Here is a 20619-nt window from a genome sequence, read left to right on the forward strand (position 1 = left end):
ACAAACACAAATCTCACGCAATCACTCAGACTCACTCGCTCACACATCACTCTTGCCACAAACATCTGAATATGAACATATATATTATATATATATCGCCTTGTATATATATAGATATATGTAAATGGAGATAGGTTTATAGTCTTTTAACCAGCATATAGTACTTGTAGGATAGTGTAGTAGTAGTAAGGTAGCTTTACAACGACGGATAGTTTGGATGCGAAAATGCAGCTAAGCTTTTGTTGGACTTCGACCAGGTTAGTAGAAGGACTCGTGCGACTCGTCCAAGCACTGGCTGGCCATGTGGAGTGTCAGGGCCTGGTAGGGCAGGGGCTTCCCCATCGACAAGTTGGCGGTGACATAGGCCAGGTAACTGGATCCTGGCTTCAGATTTAGGATGGTCTCCGTTTCTATGTTGTCGATGCTTTGTGGGCTGAAACATACATTTTTAAATTAAAATAAAATATTTGTAACAATTATTTCTTGATAGACACACCTCTGCTGCCTTTCCCTGCAAGTCATCCACTCAAAGTTCCTGTACTGCACCACCTGCTTGGGCGAGAAGTCCATGCAATAGTTAGTGGCATCCACCACGCTGCGATTGCGTTGGGGCAGATTGAAGACAATGATGCAGTAGCTATAAAAAGGATTAAGATTTAAGATAGATCTCAGAGGGAATAGGCTTCTAGTTACCTCAATTCTCTTTCATCTGGGGAACCATTCCAGGCTATGGTGGCCCGATTGCATCTTGTCCTGACATTAAAAACGGTTATGTTTTTGGGAAGTTCCGGCAAAGTCCGGAACAAAGCCTCATTACTCAGGGCCACCTGTTAATAAATATATAATATAAAATTTGTAATTAAATGTAAATTTCTTTACTTACCATTACTTTCTGAGCCCTTAACGTCTCATCGTCGTTGCTCGGCTCGAACCTCATCTGATACCTCTGGCCGGGCAGCACTCCGTTTTGCCGAATGTATGTGGGACTGAAAATGGGAATCGATTGCCAAACCTCGCTGCGCTGCCTCAGCAACCTGACCCGGATCTCACTCCCAGAGCACGGGATCAACAGGTGCCGCATAACTGGGTGCTCCACAGGCGGGTCCACCTGCGGCACCTTGAAGCTGTAGATCTGCGTTCCATGCTGGCCGCCAATCTTCAACAGCGCCAGTGCCTGTTGGCGCAGAGCCAGCGGCTGGGTTCGATTGAATCTCAACTGGGTGGTGGCCAGCCGCATGGTCAGGTTCTGCCTCTTCTGGTGGACACCAAACAGATCCAATTGGTAACTACTTCGCGGCATCAATCGACGCAGCATTTGTTGGCGGCGCTTCCCCGTGCATACCACATGCAGGTTCTGGCGAGGATTTAGGCGCCGCTCTCGCTGCGGCGGAGCAGCCCAAACCAAGTCCAACGGGCTCACTCCCGAGCAGCTGGGGTTCAATGGCCGCTGATCCACAAAGGCAGCCACCGCCTGGCAGAAGTGGGTGAATGTTAGACGAGGGGTCTCCGGAACTATCCGCTGGATCACTAGACAGTAGTGCATGGCATGGTAATCGAATTTGCTGAGGGGTAAGAAAGGTATTTAGGTTCGAGGCAAGCCAGGGTTCTTCAGGAAAAATATGAAAAATATTGATCGAAAATTTTGTTTCAGGGTTTTTATGCAGAATGACGGGGAATTTGTCCAGAAATCGTTTAAGGTATTCCTTGCAAGGATCGGATGAAAACTGTCCAAGATATGGGCATCGGAAGGGACGATATAGGGGAATCCTGGACATCCTGGGTTTTCCAAGGGGTCAGGAAAAAGTGAAAAATATCGATCGAAAATTTTGTTTCAGGAATTTGATGCAGATTGACGGGGAATCTGTCCAGAAATCGATTAAGATATTCCTTTCAAGGATCGGATGAAAACTGTCCAAGATATGGGCATCGGAAGGGACCATATAGGGGAATCCTGGACATCCTGGATTTTCCAAGGGGTCAGGAATAAGTGAGAAATATCGATCGAAAATTTTGTTTCAGGGGTTTGATGCAGATTGACGGGGAATCTGTCCAGAAATCGTTTAAGGTATTCCATTTAAGGATCGGATGAAAACTGTCCAAGATATGGGCATCGGAAGGGACCATATAGGGGGATGCTAGACATCCTAGATTTTCCAAAGGGTAGCATCAGGAAAAAGTGAAAAATCGATCGAAAATGTTGTTTCTGGGTTTTGATGTAAAATGATGCGGAATCATTCCAGAAATCGTTTAAGGTATTCCTTTCAAGGATCGGATCAAAATTGCCCAAGATATGAGCATGGCAGAGGATCAAATATGAATTTTCCCACCACTTCCACCATTCACGTACTCACCTCCTGTCCCACTTGACGATCATCTCGCGCTTCCGCACCCGGTTCTGGGTGCGAATAGCGATACGGTGCGTGGCATTGAGAAGGGGCCAGTTGTGGTGCGGATGCTGGGCCAGGGCGTCCACCTTGAGGGCGCCGCTCTGGCGGGCCTGGACGAAGATGTCGTACTGGCCGCGCAGGGCGCAGGGCAGCACCAGGGTGTCCCCGGGAACACCTGGGCCAGATGATATCGCCGCCGGCCTCAGAGCGCTGCCTGCAAAGGGAGTAGGGTTTCGGGTTAATGGTTCTGACGGCTCTCACCGAGGAGGAGGAGGAGGAGGAGGTGGAACCCACGAGTTCGGACTTACCTGTTTGATTGAAGTACATCTTGCGGACCACGGGCGCCGAAAAGCGAATCGTCAGGGGCGTCGTGTCGTTCAGGTTGAGCACAAATCTGCAAAACGAGAAGGAGGCAGATTGAGGGGCGGAGTAAGTGAGCTGTTAACGCCCTTTGTCAAAAATGATGACACTAAATTATCACACGCAATTTGTTTTGCCGCCTCTCCGGACTGAACCAAATGAGTCAGCGGGTTTCGGCCGCACCCTAGATCCCCGAAAGGTTTATTGAATTTGGAGAGGTCTTCCCTGAATTCCTTTATGTTTTCCTCACTGAAGAGTATCTCTTATTCGTCGCAGGACTCACTTTATTTATCAATCTTCTTGATGATGCTTTTGCAACTTTGTTGCAACCAAAGATTTAGTTCAAGTCCTCCGGGCAGTCCAGCCAGCTGAAGCTTTCTTCTCGTTTCTGAACTCGCTGAGTTTTGTATTGTAATTAAATGTGAAATTTACGAGCAATTTTTCTAATGACAAACTGGTAAGACAAATGAGCTCCCCGATACACCCACACACGGTCGAGGAAGACTGGCCAAGCCTGGCAAGGATGCAGCGGCAGGACGAGAGAAAGGGTGTGGGGCGAGAGGATGCCATTGCAGTAAATGACTCATTGACTTGGCTTATGGCCGGCCATCTCGAGTTTTATTTTTATGACCGGCTACTTCCGGCCAACGCCATCCGGACAACGGACAACGGACCACGGACAATGGACACCAGACACAGAGCACGGACAGAGTTTCCCAATCCCCCGCATAACCGAACCGAACCGAACCGAACAGAAGTAAATACGCCATATAGTCGTAATTTTGGCTGCTCTGCCAAAAGGTTCCAGGATAGGATTGGTTCGGATTGATGGAGTGTTTTAATACATCGGAGTCCGACCATTGTTGGTGGCGGCGCCGCGGCGACTGTGCAAATATTTGCTTTAATTTAAGCCTTGCATGTTGCAATGGCGATTGTTTGTTGCCACACTGTGTTGTTGCCGTTGTTGCCGATGTCGGCACGATGACAGCAGTCAATTATACAAGGCAAACATCAGCCAAAGACGAAAGTTGAATGCGCTCTAGCCGAAGTGATTTAATGGATTTCCCCGACAGACCCCCAAAAAAATAACAAGTGTTTAATGGAAAAGGGGCTGCCGGGCATCGAATTACGCCGGAAAGTATACAGATTTATTGAAAGACGCCCTCTGAGAGGGTGGTCTGGGAAAGCCAAGGCACACATATGCCGTCCGTGATAATTACAGCGTATGCGCCGCATCACGGACACAATCGAATTGGCACCCACCACAGTTAATTCGCAATTGCCCAACCTGATGGACACACAATGCGCTGCAATTATCCGAGTGCCATCATCCTTGTGCTCCTGTTTTTGGACCCCGGCCGGGGCATAGTGAATCCCTCGAACGAGACTGCGAATATTGTGATATCCATGCTGCCGGCCAAGGACCTGGGGCCCGAGGTGTGGCAGGCCGGAGTCGACTGCCTGGATAGGTTCGCCCAGATATTCTTCTACCGCAAGCCGGCAGAGCGCTACACCCGAGCCTACAATCTCATGATGACTCACGCCTTCAACTTGTCCACTCCCGCCGATGAGATCCAGCAGGGATTCGCCAAGCGAATAAATGAAGCTGTCACAGATCCAACTGAGCCTAGGAGGGCGGAGCTGTTTCAGCTAAGAGTGGTTACGGATCACGGGGGTAAGGTGAAGAGCATGAACTTCGGAGAACTGCTCCTGGTGGACAACTACGTACTTATTGTGGACTCCGTGGAGAGGCTGCTCAGCCTCATGAGTCGTTATGTGAGCAGGATACGCTCCTGGAATCCGGGGGCCAGAGTTTTGGTGCTCTTTCACAATGCCCAGGTGCACAACCGACCCTGGACAGTGGCCTCCCAGATCTTCAACGAGCTGATGCACAGCTTCTACGTCCACCGGGTGGCCCTGCTCTACGCCAACTCGTCCACGGACTACAATCTCCTGGTGAACGACTACTACAATAATGAGAACTGCCGGGTGCTGAACGTCCAGAGTGTGGGTCAGTGCCACGACGGAGAACTGTATCCGAGTCCTACCGCAGTTCACGCCGCCATGGTGGACTATGTGGCGGGATTCAGTCCCAAGAACTGCACTTTCTACGTGTGTGCTTCCGTGTCGGCACCTTTTGTGGAAGAGGATTGCATTGTGGGCCTGGAGATGAGGATCCTAGGATTTATGAAGAATCGTTTGGACTTCAATGTGAGTTTAGGATATGCTTTAAGCTTTCAGGAACTTATATCCTTTTTACCATTAGGTGAACCAAACCTGCAGTTTGGAATCCCGGGGAGAACTGGATGCCAATGGCGATTGGAATGGCTTGCTCAGCAAGGTCATCGACAACGAGTGCGACTTTATAATGGGGGGCTTCTATCCGGACAACGAGGTGGCCGACTTCTTCTGGGGCACTGACACCTATCTGGAGGACGCCCATACCTGGTACATCAAGGAGGCGGAAGTGAGGCCCGCCTGGCAGGCCATGGTGGGAATCTTCGAGCCCTACACCTGGCTCTGCTTTCTCCTGGTCCTGCTAGTCACCTGGCTCTTCTGGTTCGCCCTGGTCAAGATCCTGCCGGAGCCCAACTACTACCAGCAGCTGAGTCTGACGGGGATCAACGCCTTGGCGGTGACCATCTCAGTGGCCGTCCAGGAGCGTCCAGTTTGCGAGGCCACAAAGGTGTTCTTCATTGGTCTCACGCTCTACAGCCTGAATGTGGTGGCCACCTACACCTCCAAGATGATAGCCACCTTCCAGGACCCCGGCTACCTGCATCAGCTGGACGAGCTGACCGAGGTGGTGGCCGAGGGAATACCTTACGGTGGCCACGAGGAGAGCCGGGACTGGTTCGAGAACGACGACGACATATGGATCTTCAACGGCTACAACACCTCGCCGGAGTTCATTCCAAGAACGGACAACCTAGTGGCCGTGAAGAACGGAGAACGCTGCATCCTGAGCAACAGGATGTACACGATGCAGAGTGCCCTGGGAGACGACATCTACGCCTTTCCCCAGAACGTCTTCTCCAGTCCCCTGCAGATGATCACGAAGGCCGGCTTTCCATTCATCTTCGAGCTGAACACCATCATCCGAATGATGCGGGATGTGGGAATCTTTCAGAAAATCGACAAGGACTTTCGGTACAACAACACCTATTTGAACAGGATAGCCAAGATGCGGCCACATTTTGCGGATAATGCCATTGTCCTGACCACGGAGCATCTGAAGGGACCCTTTTTCATCCTCATAGTGGGGGTCTTTTGTGCGGCACTCACATTTTTCGGCGAGCTAATGATCCGGAATTGGCGCTGCCAGTTGGTCAGCAAGCGGCAGGAGCCAAAGCCCCCCAAGAAGCGGCGGGCCAGAAGGAGGAAAGGACGAGGGCAGTTGGGCGAATGGCAGCGACAAGTTCAAGTGACTCCAGTCATACGATTTACGCCAGTCAAACGACGCAAAGTTTTCCAGTGACAAACAAGTCAAAAGTAAACCAACTCTCCACCCCCGGCTGCGATAAAAATTGACTCAATTCACATAAATTTGCAATTGAGAGACACTGACTGGCAACCCGCCCGGCATCCTGCACTCCTGCGCTTCTCCTTTTTTTGTTTTTTTTTTTGTTTTCCCGTCTGGGTCTGGGTCTCGTGTCTTGTGTCTTCTGTCGGCTGTCTGTTGTCTGGTCTTTTCTGGTCGCCTCTGTTACTTTTCACGCGAAATACTTAAAATCAGAGACAAAATTCTATTTTTGCAACTATCACACAGTCGAACAACAAGCAGCAGCAGCAGCAGGGAGTCAGGCAGGGAGCTCCGCAAATTGACAATCAGCTTCAGCTTCAGCTTTTCCCCAACAACGGCGGCGAAAAACACAGAGATAAAGAACGAGTTAGGATACAGATACTCCCATAAGTGGCACATTCGCTGATTGCAGCTCCGGAGAATCCGTGCAGGAAGTAACTGCCACTAGCACCAATATCAGATGTCCCAAGTTTCGATTCAAAAATATCGCAAATGGAATTGAAACTAGAATGCTGAAGAAAAGTTTCCCCCATGTGCTTGAGAGTTTCTTTCCAACTTTAGTCATCAGATTTCCATAAATTCTATAAGCTTTGTCCTGTCAATATATTTATAATCAAAATCATTAAGAATGCTTTTAAAAATTGAAATAAATCAAGTGTCTTAGGGTGCATTACTCATCCAATGGGCATTAGTCAGTTTAGACTTTGAGAACGCCATCCAACACCCACTACTCGGCAGCTCGAATTTCACTCTGGTGATCCTGCTTTGTCGGCCAAGAGCATAACAATCATTTGATATCTCTATCATGCCCCAATCAAATGAATCTGTGAGTGATTCACACCCAAAACAGTTCACAGTCAGAGGCACACACTCAATTACTCACACCGAAATGGGCGCACTCGCTCAACGTACTTAGTCTTTGTAATTTGAAAATTGCTTTTCCTTTCCCTATTTTATTTGGTTTTTTGGGAAATTTTAGACTATTGAACTATGGCGTAGCGCTGAGTAAGAGTCCAAGAGACATCGAATCGAGCGACGCCCCTCTGTCTGTTCTGTCTGTGATTCCTATTCCGATTCCTATTCCTATTCCCATGCCCATACCTATTCCTATAACCATTCTGATTCCGATTCCAATTTCAGACTCACAATCAGTCTGCCACCGTCTGGCCTGAGTATTTTTGTATTCTGTCAATTGCTAAAAATACTATACCCACTACACTCGTAGGAGATCTTCTTTTCTGGCGGCGCAAAAACCGCCAGTTGCCGCCAATGATGACGATGACGATGCCGCTGATGTTGATGTTGATGCCTGATGCTGGTGGTGCTGATGATGATGATGGGGCATTGGTCATTGTGCGAAAATTTGCCCAACGCTGCAAGGTCTGCGTAGTTTTCAGCCAAAAACCAAAACGATGAAAAAACACAACACGGCGGAGGAGAATAACATACACAAAGAATTATGCTTCCCATTTTATGGCAATTTGTTGTGGCACTGCCGTTGTTGTGGCTCCTTTGATGCGCTTACAAATAAATAGTTTCACGCCAAAAGCTGGAAGAGGAGGGATGCCGCAGGAGGAGGATGCGGCGGTGTGGGAGGCCAGGCCGGCCGAGTGGCCGAGTGTCGGGCCAGGCAATAAAAGTTGTTTACATCGCCTGAGCCTGCGGCGCACATAAAAATGCAACGGCAACAACAATCAAACGGCAGCATCAACATATTAACAACATTTTGCCTTCATTCCCTATACGAGAAAATGGGCTGGATAAAGGGGTATATATTGCAGCAGGATAATATGCTATAAGTCCATCTTAAACTATTAAATCATAGAAACTGCCAAGATCTAGCTAGGAAGATTATACTTCAAAATCTTAAAAAGTATTTCTTTTAGAAACCCCACTAGGTATCCCTTCGTCGAGTCTTATAGAAAACACCTAATATAATCACCTTTTCTGCCAGTTTTGGGGTTTGTTTTGATTTGAGGCCACTGACTGGATGACTGGATGCCACAGGTGGCAGCTGGGGCGGAAAGTGGCGGCAGTATGGTGTCCAGAATGATCGAGTTGCGAATGGGAATGGGAATTGCGAAAAGCGAATTGAGAATTGGGAATTGGGAACGGGAGCGCATATTGCGCCGTCGAATTAAGTCGTAAAATTAATATTTATGATTTGTTTGCGCAAAAATATTAACGCTTGCCCCGTCTTGATTGGCGGCCACCAAGAGGGGAGCCACGGAGGAGGTGGTGGCGTAAAAGGTGGGGAAAGGATACGCACGGGGCCACTGGGAATGGAGGCTGGATGGACGTTGTTGATTCTAGCAAAACGCTTAATGGCTGCACGCGCCATAAACGCGGCCTGGCCATATCCACAACCATGGAAGCAACTGCTGGCTCTGGCCCTGGCAACTAGCTCCTTTTCACACGCTCAGCACACCGAGCTACTTGCCTCTTATGTCACGTACTCCGGTTCGGTTTCTCGATCTCGGGAACAGCTCCAGAGCCACTGGATCTCAGTGCTGGTACTTTTTTTTTTTTGAGTAATTAGAACACTTGCCGGGTCGCGCGACTCTAATCTGGATAGGGTAGCATCCAAAAAAAAGAGAACATGATTCCCGAAAGCCGAAAAAGGAGCTGACGACAAACCACGACATTAATTTCAATGTTTGCCGGCAAATGATCGAGTGTTATACGAGACCGAGACCTTCCTCCTCCGAGCCCATCCACCTCCCAGAGTGTTCGCACGTTCACTGGAGATGATGGAAACTGAAATCCCGGACCAAAAAAGAGCCTAAGCGAAAACGTGACGGGCCTCTTTTGACCCAGACCCAAGCTGCTTCCCAACGGAAACCAATGAAAATCTCCCCCACCCCCAAAAAAATCAAAAAAGAAAAAACAATGTGGAAAAAAAAGAAGCAACGTACATTGCTCATACGCCACGTGTAACACAGCCGGAACAGTGGTGTGTGCGGCAAAAGTGGTTTAAACGGTCAGTCCTGTTGCTAGGGAACTTTAAATTCCGAAAAGTGGGAAGTGAAACCAAATGCCCAAATGGGTTTCTAGCCCATTTGTTGGATTTTATCTGTAACATTAGTCATTGTCAGTTTCAAGTTGCATTGAAGATATAATTACAAACTTAACACGAGCAGTTCTTAGTTGGTCATTAAAAATGGAATTTATTAAAGGTATTTAATTAATACCCCCCTTTTTTGGCATGAGCTCTTATTACTCGAACCTAAGTAGGAAAAAAATCAATATTCCTAATGGTTGTCAAATATTTTTTGATGCCACTGTACTAGGAATGGCGGCAGCTGTGGCAGCAACAAAAACTCACACACTAGACAAGCAAGAAGAGGAACAGCAGGACGCAGGACGGAGGCCGCAGGACACAGGACGCAGGACAACTGTAAAAAGTCTGGCTCTAGATGGTTTTTTGTTTGGCCAGCCACACGTCGTGGTTATAAATTATTTTTTTTGGCTTTTCCGGGGCTTCTTGGAAGCGCCCCCCAAAGTTCGGTTTTGGCCATCTTTCGTATTTGTTTGGCCATAATTTGATTTGTGTGGCAGGCGGCGTCGCCAGCGCACTTAGCCGTATTACCCGCCCGATACTCACCGTTTCTTCTGCCGCTCGGCCAGAGCTATGTGCACGGGGACGTCCACATAGAGGTCCTCCACATCGTCGATGTCCTTCAGCATCTTGCGGTACCGCTGCAGCGACAGACAGCGCTGCGGTGGCACTGGCGTCGCTGGCAGATCCACTGGCGGCGGTGTCGGTTGCTGCTGCTGCGAGGATTGTTGCAGCAACTCGACGGAGTCCAAAAGGATGCGATTCCTGGCCAGGGGTATGTGAGAGATCTCCGCCAGCAGCGGCGGACTGAGTAGCATCAGCAGCAGCAGTTCAAATCCGGACAACATGATGGCTTTCGATTTCAATAATTTTGTCACTCAGTGTGTCACTTTTGGTGAGTTTTTGGCTAAAAATTTTGTCAAAAAGGGGGAATTTGATGCTCAATTAGTGTGTTAGAATGGCTTTAAAATCAAGGAGGAAGTATGTTCTAGGAATGTTCGATGCGACCTACAAAATAAACACTTTCCGCACAATAATTACGATTTATCTTCCCCATCCGTCCGTTCTAATCCCTAAATCCGTAGCCTTCAACTCTTCTTAAGTCTTTTTTTTTTGGGGGTGCCTCGGGCCAGAGCCCCCGCCCATGGCCTTTCTGTCCTCCGCACAATTAAGGCCTGTCAAACCTTTGACACACGTCGCCTGCTACACGCCCCTGCCTCTGGCTCCCTGCTCCCCTTTGGCCAAAAAAAAAATATACATTTTTCCCCAAAATTTATTTTTTTTTCCCATCTGGGGGGAGGAACTGTTTTGTGCGTCGTCGGCTCGTCTCTTGTGTTTTTGGCTTCTCTCTTCTGTTGTTGGTCTTCTGATTGTTTCGGGGGGCGCCCAATTAATTGGGGGCTGCAGTGAATCGATTCTCGGAACTGTTAGATTTGCTAATTGCGACTGCTCCCTGACCTTTCCCCCCAAATTAATTAAAGTTCCCCGAATTTGTGTGCCAGTACAGGGTGGGATAGGTGTTGGGGCTGGACTTTGTGGTAAAGGGTTGTAGTTTGCGGTGGTTGTGCCACCTGTGGCTGCCACACGAGCAATTAGCCGAACACACACACACTATGACACTCACACGAGAGCACTCCTATTGCACACTATTGCAGAACGGAACACACACTCTGTTTCATAAATTTTTATTTTGATTTTGATTCGTTTGCCGCACGCATAGTTGGGATTCTTTTAGCGGGCTTTTTGGCGTTTCTGCCCTCTTCTGCCGCTTGGTTCTGCCACTTGGTTCTGCGGCACACGCGACACGCTTCCACGTTTCCCGGGCACGGATGCGGCGACTACGGACGATTACGGTTGGAGTACGGAACGGAAGTGTGGCTGCCACAACGACGTCCGCCTGCCTTGACGGTGAAACGCAAAATGCCGAGAGTCGTGCGCAAAGAAGCCCCAAAAGCCCGAGCGTAGAGAGCCCGGCAGAGGCAGCAGCCGAGGCAGAGGCAGAAACAGAGGCTGAGGCAGCGACAGAGGCAGCAGCGCCAAAGCTGGCAGAGCCCCCAAAGGAACGAAGAAGGCCCCACCAAAAACCGAAGAAGACACGAAGTTTCCCCCACGCACACACACACATGGGGGGGAGGGACAAAAAACAATACATGCACAACTGTTCTTCACTTTTTTGTGTGTTTTTTAAAATGTTTTTTTTGTGTTTTGTTTGCCTTAATTAATGCCTTTTGCTTTGGGCCTGCCCCATTGATGGCCTGGTGTGTGCTTTTTTGTCGCGCCAACATTTTTGATTTTTGAATTTCGTTTTCAATGAAAACCAGAAGAGAACAAAACAGAGAAGACCAGCATCCGAGTATCCGAGCATCCCCAGAATCCATCGAATAGCATGTTGTGCGTTGGTTCTTTTTATGGGCCGCACGTGACTTTCAGTGCAAACATTGAGCGCCACTCGGCCACATCCTACCGCCCTATGCCCCCCCAGTCGTCAGTCGCCAGTCGGCAGTCCCCCTTGGCAGTTGCCACATGCAAATGAAATTGGAGCCGGCCGAAACACGGAAGATAAACATTAGATCCGAGCAAATGTGCAACATGCGATGAGACGATGCCTGGGCCACGCTTTGACATTCGAGTGTTGATTCCAAGTGTTTTGCAAGTGTAGCACAATGAGCTTGCAACGTCAAATGGTGTGTCTAAAATAATTAGGGTATTTATAAAAAAAGGGGGGGACTAGTAGGAGGGCTAGTAGGAGTAAGCTCTCAACTCTTTCTTAATCAAAAAAAAATATTGTAAAATTTTCAACAATTTTTTTGCTGATTATAATAAATTAGTTTCTGCTGTTTCCTCCACAATTCACTCCCGCGCCACAAGCCGGCTGACTTCCCCCACCTGGATGGGGAGTTCGTCTGGGGGTTTTCCTGGAATTCTGACAGCACGGAGCTGAAACAACATTTTTGCACTGTGACAGGAAGGAAATGAGTTGCGTTGTCTGGCTGTAGCGAGGCAACAAATTAACAGCAAATTAGTTAGAAAAGCAGGCAGCAATTTTAGTGACTTAATCAGCGGCAGTCTGAAAAGATGAAGTAGCTCGCAAGGAGCTGGGGGGGGCTGAGGGCTAGCGGGCTATGTGGCAGGAACAAAAAAACATCGAGAGTTGACAACGTCCAACCTTGAAGGCGCCCCTGCCGCGCATTACTCAAGGGTCTCCACGTCCACGTCCAGGTCCAGGTCCCAGCCATCCAAGCCCAGCTTCTGGTCCAATCTCATGCATAATGCAAGGCGCTGCCCGCCTGTCAGAGCTACTCCGGGTACTCCTTCCCCCATCTCCCAGGTCCGACGCTGATGGTGGGCCGCCCATCCGCGAGTCGGCGTTTCATTTTCAACAAATTAATTATTGGCGAAGAGGTGGAACAAGTCACTTAGCCGTCGAGCAGAATGTTAAGGCAATTTAACGATGATTTTTCCAGATGAATCCGGAATAAATGGGTTTTATTTGACGGCATTTAGGTAATAGATGTTCATAGTCGGGCAATTAAATAAACCTTCCATGTAATATATCTTGTATTATACTATTGAAAAGGACAAATTTGTTATTGATTGGCGATGGGATGGCAAATACTTGCCATGTAAATCAAATGGAGTGCATTTCGCTGTTGACACAATACTTCAGTTCGCTTCATTTGAGCTCCAATAGAGTCAACACGCTGCTCCCGACAATCGATCAGCATTCAGTCGTTCTGCTCCCGACTTCCCAAAACTGATGCCAGGCCGGAAAACATCCTGGCGTCCTGGCATCCTAGCATCCTGGCATCCACCCATCCCCAACGTCCCATGCCTGCAACAATTCATTCCCAATAGCACCATTGACTGAACTTATTGGTACAACATTTTTGCCTCACACTCACACTTCATCAACGCAAAATGATTGGCATGCCAACGTCAACCGACTGCCGACAGAAGCAGAAGCTATAGCTATATGGCTATATAGCCCTGCCTGCCACCAGCAACATCAACAGCAACAACAATAAATGCGGCAGCAACGTTGGCGGCGAAAGCCTCCGACATGTGTAAAGGAATCGTTTAAAATAAATGACAGGCGAGCCCCCGCACTCCGCAACCCCATACCACCTCCCTGGTTTACTCCCTCCTCCGCCGCCTGGTATTGGCCCAACTCCCTCAAAGAGTCCCCTGGCTGCATAATTACCCCCAGAGCGGAGCACACGGCAGATCACAATAATCAATACGGCCAGGCCAAGAAGCCCAGAAGGAGGGAGCGGAGGGCGGTGTGGTTCCTGGCCGAGTTTTGTTGTTTTTTTTTTTTTGTTTTTGTTGTTGGGACTCCAACCTGGACGTTCGGTGTGTGTGCGTGTGTGGTCCAAGTTTTTGTTGTTTTTCGTATTTATTTTTTTTTTACATGTTTTTGGTGGCTTTGGCTTCGTTTGAACTTGGGCGCTATTCGCTACCCAGGAGCTAGATTATTTGCTTACACGCATCCACAAAACGAGGCTCTAGGGTTGCACAACCGAAAAGAGACTAATGGGTTTCGGGGGGATACGAAAATATATATTTTTTCAGGAGGACTAGAGAGTAGTCTGGGGGAACATAGAGGGCTAAGTCAGTCTGGGTTTTAGTTAAGACTAGAAATTGTCTAATATTATACGATTTAAGATACCAAATCCATACCACATTTCATGCCTAAGATTTTAATTCAATTTTTACAACTATGTAACTAACCATTGGTACTAATTTAACTGTTAGGCTCCTAGCTATTAACTTTCTAAATAAGTTAAAGGCTACAATTCCATCATGAAGACAATATACCTTTCAATAAGTACTAATTAAATGCCCTACCACACAAAAACCTCTCAATAACCAACATCAGATCTAATAAATCATATATTCTCCTTAATATTATCCTTCAAAAATACTCTCTATAACCCATCCCTGGCTGAGTGAATTATATCTGGCCGACTAAAGTCTCAGCCTGCCACAAAAAGGAGCCGCTCAAGTTTTTAGCACATTACAACACCTTTGAATGGAAAAGTTTGCCGCGGGCCGGGGTTGGGGCTGGGGCAGGCACAACACCTGGATGCCGGACTTGGACAAATTGTTGCCACGCCTCCTTGATTGACAGCCAGCCTCCGAGGCAGCCTCTGGTAGAGAGGGGGTAGGGGGCGTGGCTTTGGTATGAAATCAAAAACTTGCAAAACTTTCGGCTTATCCCTTATGCCCGAGCGACAGCTCAGTGAAAATTGTCAACTTGGCACGCATTTTATTAAATGAAGGAATTTTCTTTCGGCAACAACTGTTTGGCTGCGCGGAGGGCCACTGTTTCTTTGGCTGCTTTTGCTGTCAAACTTACGCAAAACAAATCGGAAAAGGCCAACTCACACTGCCACACACACACCCAGAGAGACACAAAAAAAAGAAGGAAGAATTTTCCTCTACAAAGTGAAAATTTTTTAATTGCATTTTTGCCAACTGTCGCAGCGGATTATTGGCAAGCAATTCATTCCAGTGGAAATTGCAGCGGAAAATCTTTTCGCATCGCCAACACAAAAGTTGCATTAGGCTTCGTGCCACTCCCTTTATCCCTTATCCCTATGGAGGACCTCCTTCCTGGAGGGGGAAAAATTGTAAAACGTAAAACGTAAAATTGTGCATTTGCCTTAAGCGAGGCATTGTGCTGCAGTTTCCAACATTTTGCTTCTCTCGGTCTTATTTTCCGTGAAAGCAAAAGGATATTGCTACTTATGCTAATGATGAATCGGAATGAAAGCAAGGCACTAAGAAGGATGCCAGGATAACTCGACTAGGCAGGACTGGACTGCCATTTCAATCTTCCTTTCAAACACAAAAATCCAATTAAGTGTGTTTTATATTTCTAATCTAAAATATAGCATCTCCCGGGTCATATTTCGGATACTTATTCAAAACTTTACACGAAATTTCTGGAGATCTGCAGTGGAAACTCTATCTTGCATCAAAAGGAAACTTTTGCTTTCATTTCAAGATTACTTTTTGCAACTTTCGTGCCAAATTAAAGCCAAAAGGCTTGCCAAAACACAAAAACTCTTGCCAGCAAATAAAAAGATAACAACTTTTCGCATCCTTTCTATTTCTGACAATGTAAACAATGTAATTCAGTTTTCATTAATTATATTTCTTGATGATTGAAGATATAGTTGTCTTTCTTGTTTACGCTCTCAAGAGATATATATAATACCTATACAAAATCAATAACAAAAACCATTTTGCCTCTTTTGTTTCCCTTGATTTTTTTTTTTTGTTTTGTTTTTGGTGGACTTGTTTACCACTTTTTTTACGTTTTGTCTTAAACGTTTCGGCCGTTTCGGCCTGTCATGCGATGAAAGAGCTTTCCGTGTGTGCCACTGTGTGTGGCACAGTGTGTGTGTTGGTGTGTGTGTGTGACATGTTATGCGTCGCCACCCAGAAGCTCAAGTTTATAAGAGCCTACATATTCCATCATTATCATCATGATCATTGGAACTCGGGAGTCGGTAGTCCGGTAATCGGTAGTCGGGAGCCCAGGGAAACCTTCCTCATCCTCCTTGTTCCTAAGATGCCACGCAACCGGCAACCGGGAAGGGACAACCCCCATAATGATGATCTCGTTGGCCCATCTCGATCAACTTCATCATCGCCTGGTGAAATGATCATGATCGATGTGGATGCCAGGCAATAGGAACCGAATTGGCCCAAAGGCAAAACGGCGTCTGGGTTTGATTTGTTTGCTGCCGCTGATGCTCCAGCTACTGGCCATTAAAAGTACAATGACCAGCGAAAAATAACGTTATTAAGCCATCCGCAGGGACAATAACAAAAACAACAAAAGGCTCAAACAACGAACAAGGCACAAAAAGCTAAGAATTGGGATCAAAACAAGGTAACCGAGAATTGGTCCACACGCAATCCTTTGACTTTTGGGGATATATGTATAGGTTACCCAGTATAGAAATCTTATAAGGGGTATATTTGTCTAAAGGTTCTATGAAAAGGAATAAATAAAATATATATTTTTAGAATCTATACAGTTTCTAGTCTTAATACTACAACTGCCTCATTTCGTAATAACTACAGGGCATCTTCTTAGTCTTGTACCTCTTCCTTTCGATCTCGAATAAGATTGAAAGCGAAATCGTTGGGGGTCCTTGTCTTACGTCAGAACAATAAAAAATAAAAGAATTTGTGTTTTATTTGAGCCAGAGTAACTGTTTATCACATGAGAGAATCCAACTAATTGGCCTAAAGCTCGTCCGTTTGATTAGAAGCCGAGGAAAAAACAGCTTCCCCTTTGTCCAAATTGGCCAAGAAACTGCAACAGACTGAGCTTAAAGTTTTTGGCCCGTTCACGACTCAATTTCCATGGAATTTCCAGTTTGGTAATTGCAGGCAGTCAACTGCAAAACGGCTAAATTGGTTACCCTTATGTCGCTTTGTCTCTGGCTTAAAATTGATTGAAATTATCAGCTTTGGTTTTTGGCATGTCTGGCTACCGCCCATCGCCCACCGCCCACCATGCCACTGTCACTGTCTGTGCAACATTAAATGGGTTAAACGAGGCAATGTGTCGTCGTTGTCGACATTTGCCAAAAAGGCTTACGCTTGTTACTTAATTGGATTTGGTTTAAGCTACAAAATTACAGACAACACTGCTCGCAATAACAATAAAGTTCTAGTTAAATGGCTTTCATTCATGATGGTCTGTGTGTCTGTGTGTGTGTGTGTGTAAGGATATATCCATGTATATGTGTGGTAATGAAATGATGGCCTCAAATCTCTGGCAGCTGCGCTTATCACGAGTCACAGACACAGAAGCCGTCAGAAATCCGACAAAAAGTCTGCCTCGCCATTGCACATTGTAATTAGCCATGGCCCATGACAGCAGGCAGGCATATCTCTCGAAAATGCCAAAAATTAAACGCTCTACTGCCATAAAATAAAGCAAATCAAATGCGGGGCAATATAGCCATTCGGCAAGGGCTTTGCACAAATTCAAATATCAAATGCGATTCTGACATGAGACATATCAAGAGATTAGGCACGAATTTTGGTAAATAATTAAATTTCTATAAAGTCCTTAGCTGTTTATTGTCCTTACCGCAAAACTAAAATGGTTAGGGCTGCTACGGCTAATGGTTTTGGAGCAAAAATTCTTCATACCCGGAATGCTTGCCATTCAAATTGCAAAACTAATGCCGCTTGAAGGAAGCTGGAAATTTTTGACATTCCTTTTACATTTGTAACAAGCTCCTCCTGCCTCGAATCCTTCCAAACACCCTCGATCTCCTGACTCTCCTTGACTCTCGACATGCGGTCGCGTGGCCAAGTTGCAAGTTTTGGCATAAGGACGACCTACAATACCACCTTCCCTTCTTCTGGCAGGATGTTTGGCGCGTCAGTCTGTCATATTTCCTAAGACGTCTAAAATACATACATATTTTGGTATAGTCCTGACTGGGAGTGGGACTGGGTTCCTTGCCGGATCTTTTGTTTTGTACGTGCGTTTAGTTGTGTGTTTTGTTTTTCCCTCGCTGTGGCAACATATTTCACTGCATAATTTCCTGGCTGATGTCCTGGCTGACTCTCTGTCCATCTCCATCTCCCTCATGCTCAATCGTCCTGTTTCTGTTCCAGTTCCTGTTCCTGCTCCTGTTACCCTCCCTGTCGCTCTGTGGGAACGCATGCAAATGACAAGAGCAACATCACGAGCGGGAAAAACAAGCAACACTAAAAAAGTTGACAAGGGGCAAGCCGCAACAAACGTCTAACTGACAGTTGTCGTTCCTTTCCCCCGCAATCTATAAAATATGCTATTTTAAAAGGTATATCGAGTGGCACAAATCAATGGGAATTATTTAAAATATTGAAATGGAAAAATGCCCTTTATGAATATAATTCATGATGATTGGCAATAAAGACAAAACTTCGACAAGTTTTGGGCTCAGAACTTGCCTATTGTCTAGGATACAGAATAGTCGTGTATATCCTAGTAGATCTGGCGATGTCCTTTTTTTCTATGTGTTGTGCGCTTGGCTTGTTATCATTTTTTAATAACATTGTTGCGCACAGCGGTGAAATTTGCATAAAACACACAGCGGGCGACTGACGGGCCAACAAACGATGGCTCCCCGAGGACGAAGGATACCGGAGACGGCGGTGCCAGAGCTGCCAGCGGAGCCAACGGACAACATGTGGTATGAGTAATTTCTTGCTTAAGCACAAGACAATGACACGAGCGTGCTTTATGAGTGCGTGTGACAGTGCGACGGGATGACTGGATGGAATAAAACAATTTTCATACAAATTCCGTGCATTTGCATAAATTTCATGCACTCCACAGTCCATGACGATGTCGTCATTTTCATCTACTTACCAAAGTGCGATGCAATGGCGCTCCTGCCCCCTGCCCCATTCCTGGCCCAGGTGGGTGGTGTTAAAACATAAATAAAAAGGATATGGAAGGCATCAGAGCATGACATTCAACTCATCTCACCGTACCCCATAAGCTGGTAACCATTTCGAGGTCCTCCGGAGTCCGGATCCCCTTACACACTCCACACTCCTGTTAAAGTTTTTGCGGCAAACTTTTTTGTCACTCTCGACAATAATCATAAAATTTCACTGCATATGAAACAAAAAACCATAAAAACTGTACAGAACAAGTAGAAAAAGAAACGTGATTGCAGCATAAAAGCGTCATTTACATGCCGTTGTCGTTGTCGTTGTCGGTGCACTTGCATCACTCTCCGGAATGTCCTGGCATCCTGTCGTGGTCCTGGTCCGTTGGCGCATGCGTTGCTAAACTTTTCCGTTTGCCATTTACCGCCTCAATAGTTTCTAGTTCTACCTCTGTCCTTGCCCCCTCACTTTTATTGAGTTTCTTCCTTCTTTTTTTTTAAAGCTTTTAGCGTAGTTTCCATTTTTTGGTAGGAATATTATTCGTGCCCATTCCCCTTCATTTGGCCAGGCCAAAAAAAAGTTTTTTCGGTTTTGTGTTTGGCCGGCAGCATTTTTGCAATTAGGCAACAGTTCTATACGAGAGTATATCTCTTTTTTGTTTTTTTGTTGGTCTCTTTTTTTTTTAGTTTGGCAAATGCAATGGAACTTTTCATTTTTGGCCACAGTTGCCGAGTTTTCATTGCTAACAGGATTCGACACACTCACAGTCACAATCACACTCCGACTCACACTCACACAGGCAGATACAGAAATTGGTGCGTAATTGAGACCGAATGTAAAGTTTCGGGCTATAAAGGAAGCACTTTTTTTTGCATCCCATTTGCAGACGAATATTTATTAAATTATGAGTGGAATTTTCAGGGAAAATGGTATCTGATTGGAGAGCAAAAATTGTTCATAAAACACTAATAACTCGTTGAAAGTTCGGCCCTCCCCCGAAAGTAGGCAATGAAAATGTTGATTTTTAATCACTCATCTGATATCTGATGCAACCTGCAGGATACACGAAGCATCCTTGTAATCTATTTGCTTGTTTGGCTTCTGTTTGGCACTCCATTCCATTGAAGGCCAAGCAAGCGGAAGCCTCATCAATATGGTGGTCGTGTCGCATTATCAAACGTATTTATTTGGCAAACAGCTAACATGGTGGGCATGGAGGAAATGGAGGGGAGAGCAAAGCCCAGGACATAAAGATAAACTAAGACGCTCTTATCGCCCCAAATGAAAGCAAGAAAAATGGCAAAGGAATCGCCAAGGATAAAAGAGCATAACACGCATACGTGTGTGTCCTAGGCGGCAGCAGGACATTGTGGATACAAAAATATTGCCCACGTTGACAGCTTAACGTACATAATTAATGTGACAATCTAACGGAATGCTTGTGCGTGTGAGTGTGTGCCAGGACATTAATATATGGGCATGGGGCCAGATAAACATGTTGCCAAAATGATCAGCCAGACAAGCTGACATTAATTACGGCCGGAATGTTTTCTGGCCACTGCTCAACTAAAACCGCCAACTCAACTCATTAAAGGAGCGCACAACTTTTGCGACAGCGGCCAACACAGGGCGTATGCGTGATGCGAAATGAAATTGAGAGACAAACAACAAACATTAAACGTTTTTATTGTCCAAATGCGTTCTAAACGAAAAAAGCACATCCATTTATACGTATATTTTCTATATCTACGATGCCAGGCAGTGTTTTAGTACAGGACCTAGGACCTAGCAAAAGAGGCTGACAACAAAAAGCATTAAATTACTTTATAATCCGTTTATAGCTTTGCCCGGAAGTGGCCCAGACACAGCCC

At 46.4% G+C, this 20619-nt stretch overlaps 2 protein-coding genes across 2 annotated transcripts; one reads left to right on the plus strand and one right to left on the minus strand.

Moving 5' to 3' along the window:
* Positions 1-121: 121 nt before the first annotated feature.
* On the minus strand, positions 122-11238 carry LOC6494249. Its single transcript, XM_032450708.2, has 8 exons — positions 10953-11238; positions 9875-10235; positions 2696-2781; positions 2352-2601; positions 884-1562; positions 694-827; positions 497-637; positions 122-433 (listed from the first exon to the last, which is right to left on the minus strand). The coding sequence occupies exons 2-8, from the start codon at positions 10174-10176 to the stop codon at positions 259-261; spliced, it is 1767 nt and encodes a 588-aa protein (XP_032306599.1). The 5' UTR covers positions 10177-10235; positions 10953-11238; the 3' UTR covers positions 122-258.
* Positions 4050-7215, plus strand: LOC6496306. Its single transcript, XM_001960628.4, has 2 exons — positions 4050-4958; positions 5014-7215. The coding sequence occupies exons 1-2, from the start codon at positions 4050-4052 to the stop codon at positions 6223-6225; spliced, it is 2121 nt and encodes a 706-aa protein (XP_001960664.3). The 3' UTR covers positions 6226-7215.
* Positions 11239-20619: the final 9381 nt, after the last annotated feature.

The sequence above is a fragment of the Drosophila ananassae genome, chromosome 3L (assembly GCF_017639315.1).
Source record: "Drosophila ananassae strain 14024-0371.13 chromosome 3L, ASM1763931v2, whole genome shotgun sequence".
Classification (NCBI taxonomy): Eukaryota; Metazoa; Arthropoda; class Insecta; order Diptera; family Drosophilidae; genus Drosophila; species Drosophila ananassae.